This window comes from Haematobia irritans, chromosome 4, assembly GCF_050003625.1.
Source record: "Haematobia irritans isolate KBUSLIRL chromosome 4, ASM5000362v1, whole genome shotgun sequence".
In the NCBI taxonomy this organism is placed as follows: Eukaryota; Metazoa; Arthropoda; class Insecta; order Diptera; family Muscidae; genus Haematobia; species Haematobia irritans.
Window position 1 is genome coordinate 158,617,971 of NC_134400.1, and position 26,459 is coordinate 158,644,429.

The 26,459-nt window shown below is 32.2% G+C and overlaps 1 protein-coding gene across 1 annotated transcript in view; it reads left to right on the forward strand.

The window, feature by feature from the left end:
• The first annotated feature begins 6,483 nt into the window (after positions 1 to 6,483).
• Positions 6,484 to 26,459, forward strand: part of LOC142235839 (uncharacterized) — a 58,451-nt gene continuing 38,475 nt past the window's right edge. Inside the window, exons 1-5 of the mRNA XM_075307093.1 lie at positions 6,484 to 6,585; positions 7,788 to 7,986; positions 25,568 to 25,720; positions 25,788 to 26,040; positions 26,102 to 26,286. Coding sequence (XP_075163208.1) covers positions 7,900 to 7,986; positions 25,568 to 25,720; positions 25,788 to 26,040; positions 26,102 to 26,286 — 678 coding nt within the window. The 5' untranslated portion in view covers positions 6,484 to 6,585; positions 7,788 to 7,899. The remainder of the gene's footprint in view (positions 6,586 to 7,787; positions 7,987 to 25,567; positions 25,721 to 25,787; positions 26,041 to 26,101; positions 26,287 to 26,459) is intronic.

The window sequence follows — 26,459 nt, forward strand, 5'->3', positions numbered from 1 at the left end:
ATGATTTGAACTCAGTCCATTTCATTTATATCGAGCACTGTTCTTCTCTGACTTTAAGTCTTTTATAAGACACACTTTACAGTTTCGTAGTAAAAATTTAATATAGTAGTATATACACTGTTAGAAAAATATGTTTTTCATATGTTCCGATATAAACAAAATGTGTTTCGGGCACAATTTTTAAACACAATATATTTAAGTGCAAACATTTAATGTTCCTAAACTAACACTAAATGTTTGGGACACATATGTTAATATGTTAGAATATATTATGTTTGGGACATGAATGTTTCATAACAATAATATGTGTGAATGTAAACATATATAAATTTACAAATTTCGAGTAAACATATACATGTTGTGATATTTTATTCAGAGAACGACAGAGAAAACGATAGAGAAAGAAATAGAGATGGAAACCGGGAGGGTTGACGAATATAACACAGCGAGAGAATCAAAAGAGAGCAATTTCGGTGAAACCGCTTGTATGTTGTTTCGGAAAACTGTTTTATGATATGGCCAAAAATTTAATATGCTTAAGTCTAAATATTATTTAATTTGAATATTAGAATGAGTATTTGGAGTAAAGAGAATAGACATTCGGAACCAAGAGAATAGACCAAGAAGAGTTGACGGATACCTTCAAGTAGAAAAGCGGACATTTAAGTTCGAGTTTTGCAGCTAAAACAATTGAAAAAATTTATTTTCTTTAAAATGAATTATTAAAGAAAAGTAAAAGGCAAAACATTTCCATTTTAGAGTGATAATGCCAACTTAATACCGGCCTTAAAGGTAAAAATGAAATTAAGTACAAATGTGTAAATTAAAAAAAAATGGTGTTCGGTCGGAGCAGGGATTGAACCCACGACCCTTTGCATGCAAGGCGTACATGCTAACCACTGCTCCACGTGGCCAACAAATGTATGTTTCTGTTAAATAATGTTATGTTTGCATGGGCTCGTGGGCGCTGCAAACTATGCTATATAAATGTAACTTATAACGATAATTGTCAACAGGTGACTATAACGTAGCCCAGGACCGAGGACCATACGGCTTACAAAGTATGGTCCTCGGTTCGATTCTCCGTCCAGGCGAAAGGTAAAATTTAAAAAAATTGAATAATTTCTTCAACATTATTTGTATTACACAAAAAGGTGCCAAGAACTAAAAAAATCGTGGAAGTGAAAGTTATGTGAGGAAATGAGCACAATCTTCTTTGGGGAAAATTCTTCTCAGCATATAATATTTTTGGGCTCAAAATGCTCCCAAACATATAATATGTTCACACAAAACAAACATATTAATGTTTCGGCAGTATCCAATAATATATGTGATTCCTGCAAAATATGCTTGGAACATATGTTAGAGAAGCGATTTTTTTTGAGGGTGTAATGTTGAACACCTTTTCGGGATATTCCGAACGTATCTGGAATATATGTAAAAAAAAATGGTGTCGGTTGAAGCAGGGATCGAAGGCAGGACCCTTGGCATGCAAGGCGGACGTACCAACCACTGCTCCACGTCGCCAACAAATGTATGTTTAACAATGTTATGTTTGCATCGGCTCGTGGGCGCCGCAAACTATGCTATATAAATATAACTTATAACGATAATTATCTCTTGATGACCATAATAGCTACGTAGCCCAGTGGATAGTGTGCTTACAAACTGTGTGGTCCGATGTTCGAATCCCCTTCCTTCAAAAGGTAAAATTTAAAAAATTATAAAATTGAATAATTTCTTCTACAATGTTTGTATTACAGAAAAAGATGCTAAGAAATAAAAAAACTCGTGGAAGTGAGAAAAATGTGAGGGAATATACAATTAGGCAGAAAAACTGTTTTGAGAACAATCTTCTTTGGGAGAAAATTCTTCTAAGCATATAATATTTTTGGGTTCAAAATGTTTCCAAACGTATTATATGTTCACATAATAACATATAGTTTTTTGGAAGACAACATTATTGAATTTGGATGGAAAAATACATAATGTTTGGAACTTAGACTACCCAAACATATTATATTGTTTAGACTAATATGCTTTCAAACGTATTAGATCTTGGAAGAAATCAAATATATAAATGTTTGGGCAATACCCAAAAATGTATGTGCTTGAAGCAAAATGTGTTTGGGAGTATATGTTACAGAAGCGATTTTTTTTGAGGGTGTAGAAAGGGTCTGAGCAGCTCTACTTTCATACTAACATACCTGTTTGCTCAGAAAAATCGTCCCTATTTTTGCGGATACTCCTGCTATTTCTCTATGGTGATATTCACTTAGCTCGAATCGTGCATCCTCAAAAAAATCGCTTCTTTAACATATACTTCCAAACATATTCTGCTTCAAGCATATATATTTTCAGGATTGGTCCAAACAAAATATTCTTTGTATTAGTAGAAAAAAATTTAATGAAATTTTCTTTATGTGTATATATTTTAAGGTGTCAGTTGGTTACATCCATTTATTTTACTTCCGCCATTCACTCTCGGTCTCTCTTTCTAAACACATAAAGGGTGATTTGTTAAGAGCTTGATAACTTTTTTTTTAAAAAAAACGCATAAAATTTGCAAAATCTCATCGGTTCTTTATTTGAAACGTTAGATTGGTCCATGACATTTACTTTTTGAAGATAATTTCATTTAAATGTTGACCGCGGCTGCGTCTTAGGTGGTCCATTCGGAAAGTCCAATTTTGGGCAACTTTTTCGAGCATTTCGGCCGGAATAGCCCGAATTTCTTCGGAAATGTTGTCTTCCAAAGCTGGAATAGTTGCTGGCTTATTTCTGTAGACTTTAGACTTGACGTAGCCCCACAAAAAATAGTCTAAAGGCGTCAAATCGCATGATCTTGGTGGCCAACTTACCGGTCCATTTCTTGAGATGAATTGTTCTCCGAAGTTTTCCCTCAAAATGGCCATAGAATCGCGAGCTGTGTGGCATGTAGCGCCATCTTGTTGAAACCACATGCCAACCAAGTTCAGTTCTTCCATTTTTGGCAACAAAAAGTTTGTTAGCATCGAACGATAGCGATCGCCATTCACCGTAACGTTGCGTCCAACAGCATCTTTGAAAAAATACGGTCCAATGATTCCACCAGCGTACAAACCACACCAAACAGTGCATTTTTCGGGATGCATGGGCAGTTCTTGAACGGCTTCTGGTTGCTCTTCACTCCAAATGCGGCAATTTTGCTTATTTACGTAGCCATTCAACCAGAAATGAGCCTCATCGCTGAACAAAATTTGTCGATAAAAAAGCGGATTTTCTGCCAACTTTTCTAGGGCCCATTCACTGAAAATTCGACGTTGTGGCAGATCGTTCGGCTATTCATGATGAAATGTCAAAGCATACTGAGCATCTTTCTCTTGACACCATGTCTGAAATCCCACGTGATCTGTCAAATACTAATGCATGAAAATCCTAACCTCAAAAGAATCACCCTTTATATGCTTATAGTCAATTTCGAAATTAAAGTACTATATATTTGCATCCACACATATTATATTTAAAAAAATGTTATGTCCCAAACAACATGTTATGCTAGTTTATGAACATTACATGATCACACTTAAAAATAATGTGTTAACAGTTTGAGTTCCAAACATATAATTTTTGCACCGAAACATATGAAAAACAGTCTTTTTCGTCCGTGTAGGAGAACTTCATCTGGTATATAAAGAGATCGTTATAATGAAACCGGTCGCCTTGAAATTAAGATTATATTTATATGTTATTTCGTAATTTCTTCTAATGCTGCTACTTTAGTTATAAACGTCTGTTTTGCTTGGCTGTTCAACATTAAATAAATCATAAAAAATTGAATAAATAAAAAAATATATTGAAATGAGAAACAAATAGCTTCCATTTCTTGTTTAGCAGATATACCAGTGCGAACTTGGTAACACTTCGTGCTATCTACCGTATACTACCAAAAAGAACTAGTTATTATGGGTAATTACTTGGTAGATTGAAGGTCATAGAGTAACGGTCATCTAATTCTAAATTTTTACCCATTTTGTTTTTTTTTTCTGGGCCCACTTTCAAAAGCCCTTGGCATCATGATCATTCTTCATAAATATGCTCGAAATTTTGTAGAATTTGTCTTAACTCTTAAGCATCTATTGTACCACGATTGCATTCATGTAATTAAGCGACTCTAAGTGAATTTATGACAGCCATAAAAATCGATGGAGGGAGTAAAATATATTACTGTACCATCACCACCACAAACTGTCACAACTGCATAACTCCAGAATAATAAACTACATCTTCCAAAGCTTTGGCAAATGAATGGATGGATGCATGGATGGACGGACGCTTAAGTAAGCTTACCTTAAAATGCTCAAAGCCAAACTGAAGATGATGAGGAATGTTGGTTTGTCGGTCGATCGGTCGGTGATCGTTAAAACAAAGTGATTTTTATTTGTTTTGTTTTTTTTAGAAGTGTTTGAGGTTAGTTTTGCCTCGTTTTCCACATTGCTGCACTATTTCTTTGATTACAGTTTTTTTGGTAATAAAGGGTGATTCTTTTGAGGTTAGGATTTTCATGCATTAGTATTTGACAGATCACGTGGGATTTCAGACATGGTGTCAAAGAGAAAGATGCTCAGTATGCTTTGACATTTCATCATGAATAGACTTACTAACGAGCCACAACGTCGAATTTTCAGTGAATGGGCCCTAGAAAAGTTGGCAGAAAATCCGCTTTTTTATCGACAAATTTTGTTCAGCGATGAGGCTCATTTCTGGTTGAATGGCTACGTAAATAAGCAAAATTGCCGCATTTGGAATGAAGAGCAACCAGAAGCCGTTCAAGAAATGCCCATGCATCCCGAATGTTTGGTGTGGTTTGTACGCTGGTGGAATCATTGGACCGTATTTTTTCAAAGATGCTGTTGGACGCAACGTTACGGTGAATGGCGATCGCTATCGTTCGATGCTAACAAACTTTTTGTTGCCAAAAATGGAAGAACTGAACTTGGTTGACATGTGGTTTCAAGATGGCGCTACATGCCACACAGCTCGCGATTCTATGGCCATTTTGAGGGAAAACTTCGGAGAACAATTCATCTCAAGAAATGGACTGGTAAGTTGGCCACCAAGATCATGCGATTTGACGCCTTTAGACTATTTTTTGTGGGGCTACGTCAAGTCTAAAGTCTACAGAAATAAGCCAGCAACTATTCCAGCTTTGGAAGACAACATTTCCGAAGAAATTCGGGCTATTCCGGCCGAAATGCTCGAAAAAGTTGCCCAAAATTGGACTTTCCGAATGGACCACCTAAGACGCAGCCGCGGTCAACATTTAAATGAAATTATCTTCAAAAAGTAAATGTCATGGACCAATCTAACGTTTCAAATAAAGAACCGATGAGATTTTGCAAATTTTATGCGTTTTTTTTAAAAAAAAAGTTATCAAGCTCTTAACAAATCACCCTTTAGAATAAGTGTCTGTTTTGCTGAATTTCCAATGAAGGTGGCAGTTGTTGTGATTGCGAACCCACGTTCATTCAATTTGAATGAAATTGCATGGAAAATTAAATTGATTATTTACAAATATATATTTTTATTATTTTTTTAATTTTGAATCTTGTTTTTGATTTATATAAAATTTGGAAGGCTTACTGATAAATATTTATATGAAATAAAATCAAATTTATCCTGGGTTAAATTCGTCCAGATAAGTTTTGTTGGTGTCTGGCTTACCCATTGCATGTAATGATAAAAAGGTTGCTAATTTGGTTTTGGTGATTTCCAGGAAAATGTATATTCAGTAATATCACCAATGTCTCCTCACCAAACGTGGTCCAGTGTCCCTTCGGGATTTTTTTGTCACCCGAAGTTGAAGCTAAGATCTTCCTTACATAGAAAAAAAAACGAAAATTTTTCCAATTCAAGTTTTAATTGAGTTTTAAAAAATATCCAATTAAAAATTTAATTGATTCAAAAATTTTTTTAATTGAAACAAAAATCAATCACAAAAATTAATAATATCAATTAATTTTTTTAGATAAATTATATTGAATATTTTCATTGTATTAATGAAAATGTTTCGTTATATCAATGAAAAATTTTCGTTGGCTCAATTTTAATCACTACTGCATGAGTTATCATGATGCGGAAAAAATAAATCAATTAAGCACCTCTTTTATCAGTGTGCTAAAACTAAGCTATCCTTATCTATTGATTACTATGACAATCAATATTATATTTGACCTACAACAAATTCCCCGCCACGTTCACATCTTTATGGCGAATAAACCTATTGTATCTAGCCTCCTATATTGAGTGAGGCCCTAAAAGACACCGATGTGAAACGACAACCATAGACGATTTATACCTCACTCACATTACGATGATCATGATCATCATGATGATTATTATCAAAATCGTCTTCATTGACGAAGACCACCGACAATCATCATTATGTCGTTACTTTCAAGGGGTAGCTAGCTAGCATCGCAGACCTAAGTATGAGTATGAGAGTCTAAGCTCATCAGCATTGTGGACATTGTTTTACTACTACGGCATCTGTCGTAAAGATCACATCGTTGATCTCGCATCGTATTCGGTATATTTGGTTTAACGGTTCGTATACACACAATCAAAACGAAAAAAAGGCGCGCACGCGCTTTGTGTTGAATAAAATGTTTGAAAAATTCAAATTTAAATAAGTGTATAAATTATTATAAATATAAAAAAAAATAAAAATTCACGATTTTTAATCGCAAGAAAAAATAAGAATGAAAACGAATTTGAATTGAAATTGAAAATAAAAATAAAACGTGATTTCAAGAATCTTTGGCAATTTAAATGTTGTCCTCGAACCAATCACATGGGAGACATCAAATTTATAAATGACAATTTTCAAAAAAAAACACACAAAATAAAAAATATACAAAACAAACAAAATAAGTGGTTACAAGCCTCCAATCATCGAATCATCATCTATAGAGCTTAGAAGTGAGGTTGCCATTACCAACTCTACTTAAAAAGGCATAAAGAATGAACAACGATTTCATGGTTTCCAGTTAGTGTATCCCATAAACATATAGAGTTTATAAAACAAATTGTTCAAAAAAACACACTAAACGTTACAATTTGTGGCAATTTAAACCTTAGGCATAATTTTTTTGTTTTATACTCAAAATCCTCGTTATTTTTGAAGCCAAAATTGAAGCAATAATTTTGAAGGGGTCCCTTTCTAAAATCGAAAAAAAAAAATTAAATTGTGATTTTTGTCTAACTTCTAGCAATCACTTCTGTTTGAAAAAAAAAAAAAACAATTTAGCCACAAGCAAATTAACCAGGGCATTGCAACGACCCCTTCATCACTTTGGAGATGTTCATTAAGAGTTAGAAAGAAAAAAACGAAAACAATCACTTTAATCCAAAAGCTTCTTCCATTAATTTGCATGAAAAGCAAAATTATTCCATTCAACTTTAGTTAGCGCCATCATGGAGACGACCACCTGAAAACAGAAAACATCAATCGTTCCTAACCATAACTAAAAGGCTAGCAACTGTTGGCCAACCTTTCCCCTCCCCCTTAAAAGAACAATTGCAATTTTTGTTTAATAAAAAAAAAAAACATTAAACAACTCTAAAATCTTTTGCTTGATCATGAATATCATCATCTTGAATGTAATAAAAATTGGAATTCAATTGAAATTCAAATGAAATTCATACCATTGTTTGTTTTTTTATTATTTTGCCTTTTCTTTAATTTCTATGCCGGTATCTCACATTTTTCTTGTCTTCAATAAATGTCATGTGTGTGTATTGTAAAGAAAAAAAAACTTTTATATAAAGTGCAACAACAATTCTTGCCATATAACTAAGCAAAAAAAATTGTAAAATAATTTGTTTGTTTAATCAACTAAACAAGAAACTATTTAAAAAATGTCAACGTATTGGTTTAAATTGTTATTGGCATTAGCTTATGTGGTGGCCACTACAAATGGAACCTTGTTGGATCGCAATCCAAGAGTAAGTGTTACTATGAATCTTTAATTGAAATTAAATACAACGTATCACACCAAATTTTGTGTAATGATAAATCTCTGATATATACACTGCAAAAAATGTAGTTAACAAGTTAAAACTGCCTTAAGTTCGGCCATGCTGAAGATACCATTCATCTAGCCTACACACAAAAAAAAATTTTTCTGATTCAATCACGAAATTAATTGATCCAATTAATTTTTAATTGAAATGTCTTCAATCACAGAAATGATAGTATGAATTACAAAATTAATTGAAGGTCAATTAAAAAGTTAATTGATCCAATTAAAAAATTAATTGATACTATTATTTTTGTGATTGATTTTTGTTTCAATTAAAAAATTTGTTGAATCAATTAAATTTTTAATTGAATATTTTTTAAAACTCGATTAAAATTTTAATTGAAAAAATGTTCGTGAAATTTTTTTGTGTGTAGTATATTAGGCTCTAACACTGATAAAAAATCATTGACCTAATATGAAAAATTTTAAAACCTACAAATTTAGGATATACAATTTATACAATATTTTTGCGTCCCACCCTTAATATTGTATATCATTGAAGTAAAAAAAAAAAACATTTTTGACTTCAATCACGAAAATGATAGCACCAATTCAAAATGCCAAATAAAAACAAGTATATACGGCCGTAAATTCGGCCAGGCCGAAGCTTATGTAACCTCCACCATGGAAACTTCTCCTAAAGACCACGATCGATTTACTTGGGTTGCGATAACACTTGTCGATGGCAAGGTATCTTAAAACTTCCTAACACAGTCTTCTAAATTGTAAGGTTGTCCATACATGGTATATATTAAACTAAAAAAAAATTATTTCTATAAAAAATTTTGTCAAAATTTTATTTCTATAGAATATTTTGTCCCGATTTTATTTCTATAGAAAATTTTGTCCAAATTTTATTTCTATAGAAAATTTTGTCAAAATTTTAATTCTATCGAAAATTTTGTCAAAATTTTAATTCTATAGAAAATGTTGCCAAAATTTTATTTCTATAGGAAATTTTGTCAAAATTTTAATTCTATAGAAATTTTTGTCAAAATTTTATTTCTATAGAAATTTTTGTCAAAATTTTATTTCTATAGAAAATTTTGTCTAAATTTCATTTCTATAGAAATTTTTGTCAAAATTTTATTTCTATAGAAAATTTTGTCTAAATTTCATTTCTATAGAAAATTTTGTCAAAATTTTATTTCTATAGAAAATTTTGTCAAAATTTTATTTCCATAGAATATTTTGTCAACATTTTATTTCTATAGAAAATTTTGTCAAAATTGTATTTCTATAGAAAACTTTCTGAAAATTTCATTCACATAGAAAACTTTGTCAAAATTTCATTCCTATAGAAAATTTTGTCCAAATTTTATTTCTATAGAAAATTTTGTCAAAATTTTAATTCTATAGAAAATGTTGTCAAAATTTTAATTCTATAGAAAATGTTGCCAAAATTTTATTTCTATAGAAATTTTTGTCAAAATTTTATTTCTATAGAAAATTTTGTCAACAATTTATTTCTATAGAAAATTTTGTCAAAATTTTATTTCTATTGAAATTTTTGTCAAAATTTTATTTCTATAGAAAATTTTGTCTAAATTTCATTTCTATAGAAATTTTTGTCAAAATTTTATTTCTATAGAAAATTTTGTCTACATTTCATTTCTATAGAAAATTTTGTCAAAATTTTATTTCTATAGAAAATTTTGTCAAAATTTTATTTCCATAGAATATTTTGTCAACATTTTATTTCTATAGAAAACATTGTCAAAATTTCATTCCTATAGAAAATTTTGTCAACATTTTATTTCTATAGAAAATTTTGTCAAAATTTTATTTCTATAGAAAATTTTGTCAAAATTTTATTTCTATAGAAAATTTTGTCAGCATTTTATTTGTATAGAAAATTTTGTCAAAATTTTATTTGTATAGAAAATTTTGTCAAAATTTTATTTGTATAGAAAATTTTGTCAAAATTTTATTTCTATAGAAAATTTTGTCAAAATTTTATTTCCATAGAATATTTTGTCAGCATTTTATTTCTATAGAAAACATTGTCAAAATTTCATTCCTATAGAAAATTTTGTCAAAATTTTATTTCTATAGAAAATTTTGTCAACATTTTATTTCTATAGAAAATTTTGTCAAAATTTTATTTCTATAGAAAATTTTGTCAGCATTTTATTTGTATAGAAAATTTTGTCAAAATTTTATTTGTATAGAAAATTTTGTCACAATTTTATTTGTATAGAAAATTTTGTCAAAATTTTATTTCCATAGAATATTTTGTCAACATTTTATTTCTATAGAAAATTTTGTCAAAATTTCATTCCTATAGAAAATTTTGTGAACATTTTATTTGTATAGAAAATTTTGTCAAAATTTCAATTCTATAGAAAATTTTGTCAAAATTTCATTTCTATAGAAATTTTTGTCAAAATTTTATTTCTATAGAAAATTTTGCCAAAATTTGTTTTCTATAGAAAATTTTGTCAAAATTTTATTTCTATAGAAAATTTTGTCAAAATTTTAATTCTATAGAAAAAAAAAAGAAAATGTTGTCAAAATTTTATTTCTATAGAAATTTTTGTCAAAATTTCAATTCTATAGAAAATTTTGTCAAAATTTCATTTCCATAGAAATTTTTGTCAAAATTTTATTTCTATAGAAAATTTTGTCAAAATTTTATTTCTATAGAAAATTTTGTCAAAATTTTATTTCTATAGAAAATGTTGTCAACATTTTATTTCTATAGCTCGAAAAATAATTGTATAATTAGATATAATGCATTTGGACGTCGATTGCCTGTTTCGGTATCAGGCTAACATGAAATAAAATAAAATTTGGACAAAATTTTCTATAGAAATAAAATTTGGACAAAATTTTCTATAGAAATAAAATTTTGACAAAATATTCTATAGAAATAAAATTTTAACAAAATATTCTAGAGAAATAACAATTTGACAAAATTTTCTATAGAAATAAAATTTTGACAAAATTTTCTATAGAAATAAAATTTTGACAAAATTTTCTATAGAAATTAAATTTTTAACAAAATTTTCTATAGAAATAAAATTTTGACAAAATTTTCTATAGAAATAAAATTTTGACAAAATTTTCTATAGAAATAAAATTTTGACAAAATTTTCTATAGAAATAAAATTTTGACAAAATTTTCTATAGAAATAAAATTTTGACAAAATTTTCTATAGAAATAAAATTTTGACAAAATTTTCTATAGAAATAAAATTTTGACAAAATTTTCTATAGAAATAAAATTTTGACAAAATTTTCTATAGAAATAAAATGTTGACAAAATTTTCTATAGAAATAAAATTTGGACAAAATATTCTATAGAAATAACAATTTGACAAAATTTTCTATACAAATAAAATTTTGACAAAATTTTCTATAGTAATAAAATTTTGACAAAATTTTCTATAGAAATAAAATTTTTGGTAGATTTGATAGAACCGATATGGACCAATTTTTGTGTGATTTGGGATCGACTATATATAACTATAGACCGATATGGACCAATTTTAGCATGGTTGTTAGCGGTCACATACTAACACCACGTTCCAAATTTCAAACGGATTGGATGAATTTTGCTCCTCCAAGAGGTTCCACAAGCCAAATCTGGGGATCGGTTTATATGGGGGCTATGTATAATTATGGACCGATGTGGACCAATTTTTGCATGGTTGTTAGAGACCATATACCAACACCATGTACCAAATTTCAGCCAGATCGGAAGAAATTTGCTTCTCTGTGAGGTTTCGCAAGCCAAATCTGGGGATCGGTTTATATGGGGGTTATATATAATTATAGACCGATGTGGACCAATTTTTGCATGGTTGTTAGATATCATATACCAAGACCATGGACCAAATTTCAGCCAGATCGGATGAAATATGCTTCTCTTAGAGGTTTCGCAAGGCAAATCTGGGGGTCCGTTTATATGGGGGCTATATGTAAAAGTGATCCGATATGTCCCATTTGCAATACCATCCGACCTACATCAATAACAACTACTTGTTCCAAGTTTCAAGTCGATAGTTTGTTTCGTTCGGTTAGCGTGAGTTAGCGTGATTTCAACAGACGGACGGACGGACATGCTTAGATCGACTCAGAATTTCACCACGACCCAGAAAATATATATATATACTTTATTATTTTCTGCTTTTGGTTTGATTAAAAAGTTAATTAAATATTTTCTTAACTTCTGTATAAAGCTCTTTAAAAAAGTTCTTTACTTGAAAGAAACCGCATCATTGACCCGAAATCAATACCTGCTTAAAGGGTGATACGGTCAAAATTTGGTCAAGGGAAAACGCGTGTAAATCGGTGAAATCGTTTATTTAAAAAATCAAATTAAATTTCTTTTTCAAGTTCAGTTAGTATAAAATTCAGGAAAAATATTCAGTTAGGCTTTCGCTTTTCCAAATCCGAATTGCCGGGCCTCACGCTTGACACCTGCCATCAGATTTTGTACAGCCACCTTGTCCACCTTCTTCGCCGCATAAAGCCAGTTTGCCTTGAACTGCTACGCGTCCTTAGCAGTTTTTTTGGTCTTCTTTAGGTTCCGCTTGACAATAGTCCAGTATTTCTCAATTGGGCGGAGCTCTGGCGTGTTGGGAGGGTTATTGTCCTTGGGAACCACCTGCACGTTGTTGGCGGCGTACCACTCCATGGCCTTTTTATCGTAATGGCAAGATGCCAAATCCGGCCAAAACAGTACGGAACAACCGTGTTTCTTCAGGAAAGGCAGCAGACGTTTATTCAAACACTCTTTCACGTAAATTTCTTGGTTGACAGTCCCGGAAGCTATGAAAATGCTGATTTTCAAGCCACAGGTACAGATGGCTTTCCAAACCAGATATTTCTTTACGAACATTGACAGTTTTATGTGCTTGAAAATATCTGCTACCTTTCCCCTTCCTTTTGCCGTATAAAACTCCTGTCCCGGAAGCTGCTTGTAGTCGGCTTTGACGTAGGTTTCGTCGTCCATTACCACGCAGTCAAACTTCGTCAGCATCGTCGTGTACAGCCTCCGGGATCGCGCTTTGGCCGTCGTATTTTGTTTATCATCGCGATTTGGTGTCACTACCTTCTTGTAAGTCGATAGTCCGGCTCGTTTTTTGGCTCGATGAACGGTTGTAGACGATACACCCAGCTTATTTGCGGCATCTCGGAGAGAGAGGTTAGGGTTTCGCTTGAAACTACCGGCAACTCTCTTTGTCGTCTCAGCGGCTTCCGGTTTTCGATTTCCCCCCGATCCAGACTTCCTGGCTGTCGACAAACGTTCCCCAAACACTTTAATTACATTTGTAACGGTTGATTTGGCAACTTTTAGCGATTTTGCCAGCTTTGCGTGCGAGTAGCTCGGATTTTAGCGATGCGCGAGCAAAATTTTGATACGCTGCTCTTCTTGCTTGGACGACATTTTGACAACTGAAGAGTGAATTCCAAAATCAAAATAGGAGCAACATTCTACACACACACACCTTCAAAATGAGGGTGTTTTTTAAATGCAAAATTGCAAGAAATACGTCAAGTTTATATTGACCAAATTTATACCGTATAACCCTTTAATTGTACTCATAGTGCAAAATTTCAACCAAATTGGGGTAAAACTCTGGATTCTGGGACCGTATTAGTCCATATCGGGCGAAAGATATATATGGGAGCTATATCTAAATCTGAACCGATTTCAATAAAATTTGGCACACTTGACTATAGTACTAATTGTTCTTCTTGTGCAAAATTTTAAGCAAATTATGGTAAAACTCTGGCTTCTGGGGCCATATAAGTCCATATCGGGCGAAATATATATATATGGGAGCTATATCTAAATCTGAAGCGATTTCTTCCAAAATCAATGGGGTTCTATTCTGTGGAAATTACCTGTTAGTAATTTACACTTGTTGAGGTTTTTTTTGTTGAAACATGGAAGCATAGCAAGAATTTTGATTGGAATAAAAAAAATTGAAAGAGAGAAAAAGATTTTGAAAAACTGTCAGTCGATAAAGCAAAATTTTAAAATTAAAAAAAAGGAAGAAAAATTTTTAAGAAAATTCAACGAAGGATTTTTTTTAAACTGAGATACAAGAAATAAAACAAATAACGCGAAATAGTGCGATATATAAGCAAAGACGCCTTTAACGACGCCTTTTCACATAGATTTAGAAGGGCATTAGCAGATTTTGGTTCTAATTGGGTTTAATAACCAGCCACAAGGAGGTCAAAAGCTTCAAATATTTATTTCCCCGAATTGACAAAAACGTTAAGAATTACTACAAATTACCAGCCAAAAGGAGTTCAAGGACTTCGAACACTTATTTCTCACAATTGATGAAAACGCTAGAAATTGCTGCAAATTAGCTCCTCTAACTTCCCGGACGTACCTTTATGGATCTCTTACGGAAATGCAATCATCAATGAATTTATTATTACTATATTATTCCTTAATTTTCATTTAGAGACATATTTACATTTCCCATTCTAGATTAAGTCATACCGAATATTGAAAACCAGAATGCAGCGATCGCTTCAATCTGATGTCAAATAAGGTAAATCCCTTTCCTACAATTCACACATTTATAGACGCTCACTTGATTTACATTAATAGAATTAGTCATACCTACTTACACTTACATTTCCTTTCCCTGTCAAATTTGTTCTCCAACCTACACTGAAAGAAGATTTTATTTTATCAATATCAGTATTTAATTATTCCATTACATTCATTTTTTTTATGATAATAGTAACTTCATTTTAGAAATAATGAACTGCTAAGACGGTTTTATTGACGAAAGGCCAGGCTTGTCGGATGTATTCTCGAAAATTTATATAGTCTCCGTTATTATTCATCTCTCCGTCCGATATTATTCTTCCTTTTCTGCTATCCATCTATTTTAAAGTTATGTAATCGGCCATAAAAGATCCTCCCCAAATTTCCCTGAGCAAGGCCGGAAGTGGAAGATATGGCGATTTCGTTACATCATTTTTGGCGCCCAACGTGGGGCCCATCATTGATGAATCCTGTCATATTCCACCTTGACCAGAAATACTTGGGAAATAAAGAATGATGGGTCCTAGTATTGTGAATTTGGAGTTTGAATGTTAAATCGACTTTGGTTATCAGCCGCTTTAAACCAATTCTAATAGACAAAACTAAATATAGATATCTATTGTTTGCAATTGGAAGTTTGAAACTATGAGATAATTTGATTTCGACCATCACAATAGAGATATCTTATTATTTGTGTTTAATATGCGAGAATAATATTTTAAAGATCATTTATTTTTGGAATTTACTTGTACATGTACTTTATAGCATTTATATATTTTATATTAATTTTATATTGGACTGAGAGATGTTAGAATTTAAAAGTTGAAACGGTGTAGAGAATATATCCGAAAGCCTTGTTGAGTAGTCATAACACATAAATTATATTTTTTTAGAGGAGTACAGGTAAACAAAAAGAAATTTAATTGCGTTTTAATAATTTTCTGGGTAATTCAAATTAAAAGAAAGAAGGAGATAGGTTCATAGAATTTAGGAAAATTGTAGTAGAGAAATTGAAGAAGGCTTATGAGAAAAATGTACATTCATACAATTTAAGAAGTAAGAATAGAATATTCAAAGAAGGGCAGATTGTAACGAGAAGGAATTTCCAACAAAGCAATTTAATTAAACATGTTAATGCAAAGTTAGGTCCGGTAGGAGTTAGAGCTAAAGTTATAGAAAGAATTGGCAATTGTATGTACAAGTTGGAAGACTGTGAAACTAAAAATTTATCAATATTTCACGCAAAGGACATTTGGTAGGGATGGGAATAAAAGATATAATCATTTTTTTTTGTACGTGTTGGTGTGATTGTGGAAATTACCTGTTAGTAATTTACACTTGTTGAGGTTTTTTTGTTGAAACATGGAAGCATAGCAAGAATTTTGATTGGAATAAAACAAAATTGGAAGAGAGAAAAAGATTTTGAAAAACTGTCAGTCGATAAAGCAAAATTTTAAAATTAAAAAAAAGGAAGAAAAATTGTTAAGAAAATTCAACGAAGGATTTTTTTAAACTGAGATACAAGAAATAAAAAAAAAAATAACGCGAAATAGTGCGAAATATAAGCAAAGATAGAACGTTGTATTTTACGTGAAGTTTCGTGCTAAGAATTGAATGCTGGCAAAGGAAAATTTGAATTAACGACGCCTTTTCACATAGATTTAGAAGGGCATTAGCAGATTTTGGTTCTAATTGGGTTTAATAACCAGCCACAAGGAGGTCAAAAGCTTCAATAGAATTGACAAAAACGTTAAGAATTACTACAAATTACCAGCCAAAAGGAGTTCAAGGACTTCGAACACTTATTTCTCACAATTGATGAAAACGCTAGAAATTGCTGCAAATTAGCTCCTCTAACTTCCCGGACGTACCTTTATGGATCTCTTACGGAAATGCAATCATCAATGAATTTATTATTACTATATTATTCCTTAATTTTCATTTAGAGACATATTTACATTTCCCATTCTAGATTAAGTCATACCGAATATTGAAAACCAGAATGCAGCGATCGCTTCAATCTGATGTCAAATAAGGTAAATCCCTTTCCTACAATTCACACATTTATAGACGCTCACTTGATTTACATTAATAGAATTAGTCATACCTACTTACACTTACATTTACTTTCCCTGTCAAATTTGTTCTCCAACCTACACTGAAAGAAGATTTTATTTTATCAATATCTGTATTTAATTATTCCCTTTCATTCATTTTTTTTTTTTTTTAATGTTAATAATAACTTCATTTTAAAAATAATCAACTGCTAAGACGGTTTTATTGACGAAAGGCCAGGCTTGTCGGATGTATTCTCGAAAATTTATATAGTCTCCGTTATTATTCATCTCTCCGTCCGATATTATTCTTCCTTTTCTGCTATCCATCTATTTTAAAGCTATGTAATCGGCCATAAAAGATCCTCCCCAAATTTCCCTGAGCAAGGCCGGAAGTGGAAGATATGGCGATTTCGTTACAATTCTGAGACAAAACACATACTTGTGCCAAATTTGAAGTCGATTGGACTAAAACTGCGACCTAGACTTTGATTACAAAAATGTGTTCACGGACAGACGGACATGGCTATATCGACTCAGGGACCCACCCTGAGCATTTTTGCCAAAGACACCATGTTTCTATCTCGTCTCCTTCTGGGTGTTGCAAACATATGCACTAACTTGTAATACCCTGTTCAACAGTGTGGGACAGGGTATAAAATTTGGGTTGGTGAATTCAAATGTGGTCGTGCAAGTATTGAAGATGAACCACGTAGTGGACGTCCAAAAACAGTAACAACAACAGAAATTGTAGCCAAAGTGCATGATATGGTATTAAACGATCGACGAATAAAAGTGCGTGAAATTGATAATATCATAATATCATCAGGCATCTCAAAATGATTGAGTCCATTTTATTCTGCATGAAGAGCTACAGATGAAAAAGCCTTCTGCAAGATGGGTGCTGCATTTGTTAACAGTCGATCAAAAACGCATAAGAATGAACATTTTTCAAGATTGTTTGGATCGTTTTAAGCGAAATAAAATGGATTTTCAGCGTCGTTTCATAACTGTTGATGAGACATGGATCCATCACTATACTCCAGAGACAAAAGAATAATCCAAACAATGGACTGAAGCTGGAGGAAGTGCCCCAAAGAAGGCAAAAACAATTCAATCGGCTGGTAAGGTTATGGCAACGGTTTTTTGGGACTTCAAAGGTATTTTATTGATTGACTATCTGCAAAAGGGTAAAACAATAAATTCAGAGTACTATTGCAACCTTTTGGATCAATTAAATGTACAAATTCGAGAAAAACGTCCTTGCTTACAGCACAAAAAAATAATTTTTCATCAAGACAACGCACCAGCGCACAAGAGTGTTTTAACAATGGCTAAAATCAACGAATTAAAGTACGAGTTGCTTGACCACCCACCTTATTCTCCTGATTTAGCTCCCAGTGACTTTTACTTGTTCCCAAATCTAAAAAAGTTCCTTGCTGGCAAGCGTTTTACCTCAAATGAAGATGCAATTACAGTTGTAAACCACAGTTGTAAACCACTATTGAAGACCTTGAGGAAAACTATTTTAATCAAGGGATGGAATTGCTAGAAAAGCATTGGACTGAGTGTATTGAAGTTTCAGGAGATTATATTGAAAAATAAAAATATTTTGAAAAACTAACTATTCTCTTTCATTGATAGGCTAAGAAGTTTCTGAACCGCCCTCGTATGTATGTTTATACTCGACTCAACGTTCTTCTTTTGTTAGAGTTTTTGAATTCCTTCAAAAATTTCAAACTTTTATACCAAAAACAGTAAAATTTTTCTAGGATCCCCTACACTCAGAAAAAAGTAACCCCTTCTTTAAGTTAAAATGAACTAATTGTGAAGAAAGTTGAACTTCGTATAGGGCCAAAGACATTTTTATTTGTTTGAACGATGTGATTTTCGTAGCTATTAGGTAGCATACATTCCATATATTAGTTAACATTTTCCTATATTTATGTACCACTATACTATCACACAATAAAAAATGTTCTGATTCAATCACGAAATTAATTGATCCAATTAATTTTTTAATTGAAATGTTTTCAATCACAGAAATTATAGTATAAATTAAAAAATTAATTGAAAGTCAATTAAAAATTAATTGATCCAATTAAAAAATTAATTGATACTATTAATTTATGTGATTGATTTTTGTTTCAATTAAAAAATTTGTTGAATCGATTAAAATTTTTATTGAATATTTTTTAAAACTCAATTCAAATTTTAATAGGAAAAAATTTCGTGAAATTTTTTTCTGTGTACAAAATGAACAAATTTAACTGAATTGAATTCATATATGGAATGATTTTATTGAACTTTTTTCATTCTTTTGGACAAGTCTTATATATTTGTGGTAAACCTATTACTTCAAAATTAGAACCGCCTATCTTCGTTTTTAAATACAATTTTAGTTATTTAAATTGGCAATTTTTTCTTCAATAAAAGACATGTTTTATTAATATATTGAATATATTTATTAAGAATCAACAGCATCGGCTGGCCTTGAAATATTAGTTTGTTATTCCACTATTTTCAATTTCCATGTAATGTTATCAACTGTAAAACGTATTTTTTTATACCCACCACCATAGAATGGTGACGGGGGTATAATAAGTTTGTCATTCCGTTTGTAACACATCGAAATATCGTTTTCCGGCTATATTAAAGTATATATATTCTTGATCTGGGAGAAATTCTAAGACGATATGACCATGTCCGTCTGTCCGTCTGTCTGTCTGTCTGTCTGTCTGTCTGTCTGTCTGTTGTAATCACGCTACAGTCTTCAATAATGAAGCAATCGCGCTGAAATTTTGCACAAACTCGTCTTTTGTCTGCAGGCAGGTCAAGTTCGAAGATGGGCTATATCGGTCAAGGTTTTGATATAGTCCCCATATAAACCGACCTCCCGATTTGGGGTCTTGGGCTTATAGAAATCGTAGTTTTTATCCAATTTGCCTGAAATTTTAAATCTAGAGGTATTGTATGACCATAAAGAGGTGTGCCAAAAATGGTGAGTATCGGTCCATGTTTTGGTATAGCCCCCATATAGACCGATCTCCCGATTTTACTTCTTGGGCTTATAGAAACCGCAGTTTTTATTCAATTTACCTGAAATTGGAAATCTAGAGGTATTGTAGGACTACAAATACGTGTGCCAAAAATAGTGAGTATCGGTCCATGTTTTGGTATAGCCCCCATATAGATCGATCTCCCGATTTTACTTCTTGGGCTTATAGAAACCGTAGTTTTTATCCAATTTGCCTGAAATTGGAAATCTAGAGGTATTTTAGGACCATAAAGAGGTGTGCCGAAAACGGTGAGTATCGGTCCGTATTTTAGTATAGCCCCCATAAGAACGATTTCCCGATTTAACTCCTTAGGTTTCTAGAAACCGTAGTTTTTATCCGATTTGCCTGAAATTGGAAATATTCTGGTATTTAAGGCTCACAAAAACGTGTATCGGATTTAGTTTTTATCGGTCCATTTGGTAATGCCTCCATATAGACCGATTACACTTCTTGAGAGTATAGAAAGCGCACTGTTCATGAAAATTGCTTGAAACTCAATGTAAAATTTCCAGATTTTTTTTCTCGGGTGAAAATCTACAGATTTAAGATTTCAAGTCAAGACGTTATTTTATAATTTTCTTGCACACTTACAAGAGATGTTAATGATTCCTCTAAAACTCAAACAAAAATGGTTCTTATAAATCCAGAATCTGATATAGTCTTCATAGGTAAAATCTTTAAATTTATCTTCGTGAAGTGTACTGATTGAACTGCTCTGCTTGATCTGTCCTCAAACCCTCTGAAATTTCAAAGGAAACGCTAATATTTGATTCATGGTGGTGGGCGTTTAAGATTCGGCCCCGCCTTACTGCTGTATATACTTGTTTTTCTTCTTCTTGTACTTTTCACTTTCAATAAGTTGCTGTCTAGCGATGTTGTCCTCCTTTTAAAATTCAATAACTACAAATATAAAAACTCATAAACCAATTCTTTCTTTTTTTATACACCATCATGAACATTGATAGACTTATTGTTTGTTATTTATGTTCAATAATTTTCATTTTTATTATTTTTTATTTTATTTTTATTATTTTTTATTTTACTTTTGTTTAACAATCTCTCCGTATACCATAACAACACGATTCCAGCTAAAAAAAACCCACGGGCAAACATATCGATTACATCGATGACAGGTACCGATTACAGGTAGATAAAAGAAATATAGGAAATTTTCCTATATTCTAACAAGTGTGTTTCCTTAAGTTTTGAAAGGATTGAATACTTCTTAGTACGAATGAACTAAAATATTTGTCTATGCCAAGTGTTATTCGTATGCATGATAAGCTTTCCATAATAAGAAATTTTACTAAATTTGACGAAACTCGGACAAAATCGTTACACCGCAATTTATTAAAAGTGAAAGGTACAAGAAGCAGAAAAAATGCGTTTACAGTTGATGACATTACATGGAAATTGGAAATAGTGGAATAATAAACTTCTTAATAAATATATTTAATATATTAATAAAACGTGTATTTTATTGAAGAAAAAATTGCCTATATAAATAAATAAAATTGTATTTAAAAACGAAAGTAAGCAGTTCTAAGTTTTAAGTAACAAGGTTCTAAGTTTTAAGTAACAAGGTTTACCACAAATATGCAAGATTTGTCCCAATGAATGAAAGAAGTTCAATAAAATCATTCCATATATGAATTCAATTCAGTTAAATTTTTTCATTCTGTAGTATAAGGGTACATAAATATAGGAAAATGTTAACTAATATATGGAATGCATTCTACCTAATTTCTACAAAAATCACATCGTTCAAACAAATAAAAATGTCTTTGGCACTATACGAAGATCAACTTTCTTCACAATTAGTTCATTTTAACTTAAAGAAGGGGTCACTTTTTTCTGGGTGTACCCTATAAGTTTTAGTCACCTCAGGTCATCCAAACGACTGAGATGCATTGCTCGCTTTAGAAGTTACATACACCAATTGTGGTCTACCAGATGAATATCTGTTACTATGTCAGCAGTCTACTCCGTTTTGCTCAGTTGCCCACAAGTAGAAGATGGTGGTATCATAATGCACTTCACAGACCACATCAAAGAAATTTAACAAAACATATAATGTTTTTACAAATTTAAGCGGCGAATTGTTTTAACAAAGTTAACAATGTGTTAGGAGACAATGCAATGATATTTATGGGTTAAACGCCAACTAGTATTGATGTATACAAATTTTAAAAAAATTTAAATTTAACAAGTATATAAAGAAGTAAATTCGGCCGGGCCGAATTTTAAATACCCACCACCATGAATCAAATATGATAGTTTACTTTGAAAACTCTTCGTCGTAGTGGGTTACGTGATAATATATAGAATTGTATGGGGTTTGATGAGAAATCTTCTCCCAAGCAAGTCAGTTCCCGAAGACAAACTTTAAAGATTCTACCTATGAAGACCAGATCAGATTCTGGATTTATGAGAAAAAATTTTGTTAGAGTTTTAGAGAAATTATAAACATATCGTGTATATGATGAAATTACGCCTCGATTTAAAATTTGAAATATGTAGATTTTTTCCGCCAGTATTTAAATACGATGAGTAAAATCTGGAAATTTTACTTTCAGTTTGAAGCAATTTTCATGATCAGTGCGCCTGCTATACCCTGAAAGAAGTGTTTTCTTTTTTGAGAAACGTAATTTTAGACAAGCAAAGTTTTCTTTTGACACAAATTTTAGAGACAACCGTTGAATAAACGAAAACACTTTATAAGAAAAAGAAATTTCGTTTGTCTAAAATTTTATTATAGATTACTAATTTCCAGCAAATCGGTTAAAAACTACGTATTCTAGAAGCCCAAGAAATAAAGCCAGGAGATCGGTGTATATGGGGCTATACCATTTGCTACTCACATATTTGTGATCTTAAAATACCTCCAGATTTTAAATTTCAAACAAATCGGCCAGAAAATATAGTCTCTATACGCCCAAGAAGTAAAAATCGAGAGATCAGTCTATATGGGGGTTATACCAAAAAATGGACCGATATACCTCAATTTCGGCACTCTTATTTGTAGTCTAAAAATACCTCTAGATTTCGAATGTCAGGCAAATCATGTAATAAATACAGTTTATTGTAGCTCAAGAATTTCAGGCAAAGCGGATGGTAAATAAAGTTTCTAGAAGCCCAAGAAGCAAAATGGAAGATCGGTCTATATGGGGGCTATACCAAAAAATGGACCGATGCGAACCATTTTCGACACACCTCTTTATGGTCCCAAAATACCTTTAGATTTTCAATTTCATACAAATCGGATAGAAAATACAGGTCAGGAGGTCGGTCTATATGGGGGCTATACCAAAACATGGACCGATATGGACCATTTTCGATACACCTCTTTATAGTCCCACAATACCTCTAGATTTCCAATTTCAGGCAAATCGGATGGTAAATATAGTACCTAGACGCCCAAGAAGCAAAATCGGGAGATCGGTCTATATGGGGGCTATATCAAAACATGGACCGATGCGAACGATTTTCGACACACCTCCTTATGGTCCTAAAATACCTCTAGATTTTCAATTTCAGACAAATCGGATAGAAAATACTGTTTCTAGACGCCTAAGAAGCAAAATCGGGAGATCGGTCTATATGGGGCCAATACTAAAACATGGACCGATACGGACCATTTTCGACACACCTCTTTATGGTCCCAAAATACCTCTAGATTTCCAATTTCAGGCAAATCTAATAAAAACTACGGTTTTTATAGGCCCAAGACCCCAAATCGGGAGGTCGGTTTATATGGGGACTATATCAAAACTTGGACCGATATAGCCCATCTTCGAACTTGACCTGCCTGCAAACAAAAAACTAATCTGTGCCAAATTTCGGGACGATAGCGCCATTATTGAAGGCTGTAGCCAGAGAATGAAGCCGACCCATTTTTGTCGGCGGCGGCTGATACTAATTTTTTGCCTCCGGCGGCGGCGGCGGCGGCTTGACGGCTAAGCCGATATAAATTTGTCTTATCGGCGGCGGACAATTATCCATAATAAAATCAATTTGATGTTATCCGAATGGTAATTAGATTAGTTGTACAACTTATCTTACAATCACATTTACATTTAATGTTCTGAGCCAAATTTTTGCAAAATTATTATAGCAACTTGATACTGACGGATTTTGGGTGGAAAGTTAAACATTTTGACAAAAAATGCAACCATTATTAATATTATTTTCTGATTCAAATCAATATTTTTGATTAATTGGCGGCTAACTTTGAGTCGAGATGAGTCGACAAATTCGGCGACGGCTTCGACTGGTAAAAACTAGTCGGCGGCGGCTAAAATCGGCGGCGCGACTCGGCGGCTTCATTCTCTGGCTGTAGCGTGATTACAACAGACAGACAGACAGACGGACAGACGGACATGCTTATATCGTCTTAGAATTTCTCCCTGATCAAGAATATATATACTTTATATAGTCGGAAATCGATATTTCGATGTGTTACAAACGGAATGACAAACTTATTATACCCGTCACCATTTTATGGTGGTGGGTATAAAAAGGTAGCCTCAATCAGACGCTAACATTTTTGTTATGAAATAATTTTATTTTTTCACATGAAAAATGTTCGGAGAACGTAGGAAGTACATTAAATAATAAATTCAGTCCTCTCCACAGATAATAAACTCTTAATATATCAACAAGCATTAAGACCAATATGGATATATGGCATTCAACTATGGGGATGTGCGGCAAACAGTTATATCGAAAAAATACAAAGGTTTCAAAACAAAGTGATAAGAAGTGCAGTAAACGCTCCATGGTATGTCCAAAATAGTGACCTCCACCGAGACTTTAAAAAGTACTGCGATCAAAGAGCAAATCTCTAGAATTGCAGAAAAACATCTTATCCGAACCACACAAATCGCGAAGCCCATAATTTACTCCACACCTCCAATCAACCTAGAAGATTCCGCCGCTTCAATCCACATGATTAACTCGCTTTATTATATGAATGTCTCAATTCAAAATAAAAATTTTACAACAATATTTGTCCTAGTTTATTTTAATTTCTATAAGTCTATGGATTGTTAGTAAATAAACTACTGGTTAGTCACTTCTTCATAATAGAGACTAGTTGTAGTATAAGTTTAGCATCATATATGTATTCGCTTAAATAAATAAAAAAATATGCAGATTTTTTCCGTCTTCAGACATTTTCTTTAAGGCAAATAAAACAGATAATGTAATTCATTTATTCTGAAAGATCATTTTTTCAGTGTAAGAAAATGTTATCAGCCCATGTCCGATTCCAAAGATTTTGTCATTGCTTTAAAAATGTTTGTATTGATTCCGAGCCAAAGAAGCGGAGAATACAAGTAAGGATACTTTTAAGACACAGTTCTCTTTTAAATTTGGTTTTGTGTACTTGTTTCTAGGAAGCAAATTTTAATTGTTCGATTTTTCAGCTTTTTTTCTACATATGCTATCAAAGTCCTTTAAAAACGAGTTAACGACAACTTTATTTTCTAAATTAAGACTCGACTTCCAGTAGAAATTATGCTATGTTTCAAGTAAAAAACGTCTTTAAAATAAAGTTTTGAAAACATGTCCTATATTTGAACGATTTTATGCTTTGTAGTCAAGATGCAAAAAGCCAACAAATTTATTAAAGTCAACTTGACCTGAGCCCAAACATTTTTTCTTTCGTGTTATGATAACCATTCTTAAGTCAAGTCACTTAATGATAAGGATAATACAAAGATAAAACAAGGAAAAAAACTTTATATTAGAGAAATGCGTCTTCTATGCTAAGCAAAATTTGCATTCGTATTTTAAAGACATGAAATCTTTGACATCACGATAATATTTTTTTCATTGTATAAAGAAAATTATTTTCTCTTCTTGCAGAAACGTCAAATATACCGTGAACAAGTTTTACCACATGCTGGAGGCCGAATACCCGATACAGCATTCGAAACGGATCGGCTTTTTCTGAATCAACTACAGAAGGATGGAATTGCGGTACCAGATGGTATTTTACCTGAACAACGAAATCCCCAAGTAAGCAATGCATTTTTTCATCTATAAGGATTGTTGTGAACACCTCATTTGTAAAAACAAAATCCAGGTTTATCCATTCTTTAATAGGCCCTCACGTAAAGTATATCGCATTGCGCTAAGCTCTGATGGACGATATACGCCACAAGAAGGACGTTATCAATATAATCAATTACCGGCTATAGATACAACCTATCTATTTCCTCAGATCCATGGCCAGAGGACTTCATTAGCCCCTCAAAGTGTACCATTGCCGGTTTACAGTCCTTTCCGTATACACAATCCACTTTTGAATCAAGTTAACCTACAGCCCAAGGATAAAGGTAAAGTTCTAATGGTATAAGAAGAACGACATTTAAATAATTTTTAGTTTTGTGATTTCAGCTCAATTTCAAAATGTCTCACCATCAAGTGCGAACAAAGGCTTAAGTAAAGCCAAATCGTATCAAAATTTTAATATTTTCAATTCGCCTTTATCGCCACTAATTGGCAAAGAAACACCTACGGGAGCCAGTGGTGACGGTTCTAAAAATTATTTGCCAGATTTTTCTTATTCGGGCCAAAATCATGTAAGTAGATGTTCGTTTTATTTTCATTAACCCTTTGAGTACCAATGCCCTCTACGAAGGACATGGCATGATGATCGTCTTCAGCACAGTTTTGGCTTATAAATCTGGGTTATCATAAATTTATACTAAATACATACAGGGTGGCAGCAAAGTAAAGCGCAAGATTTTTTTTT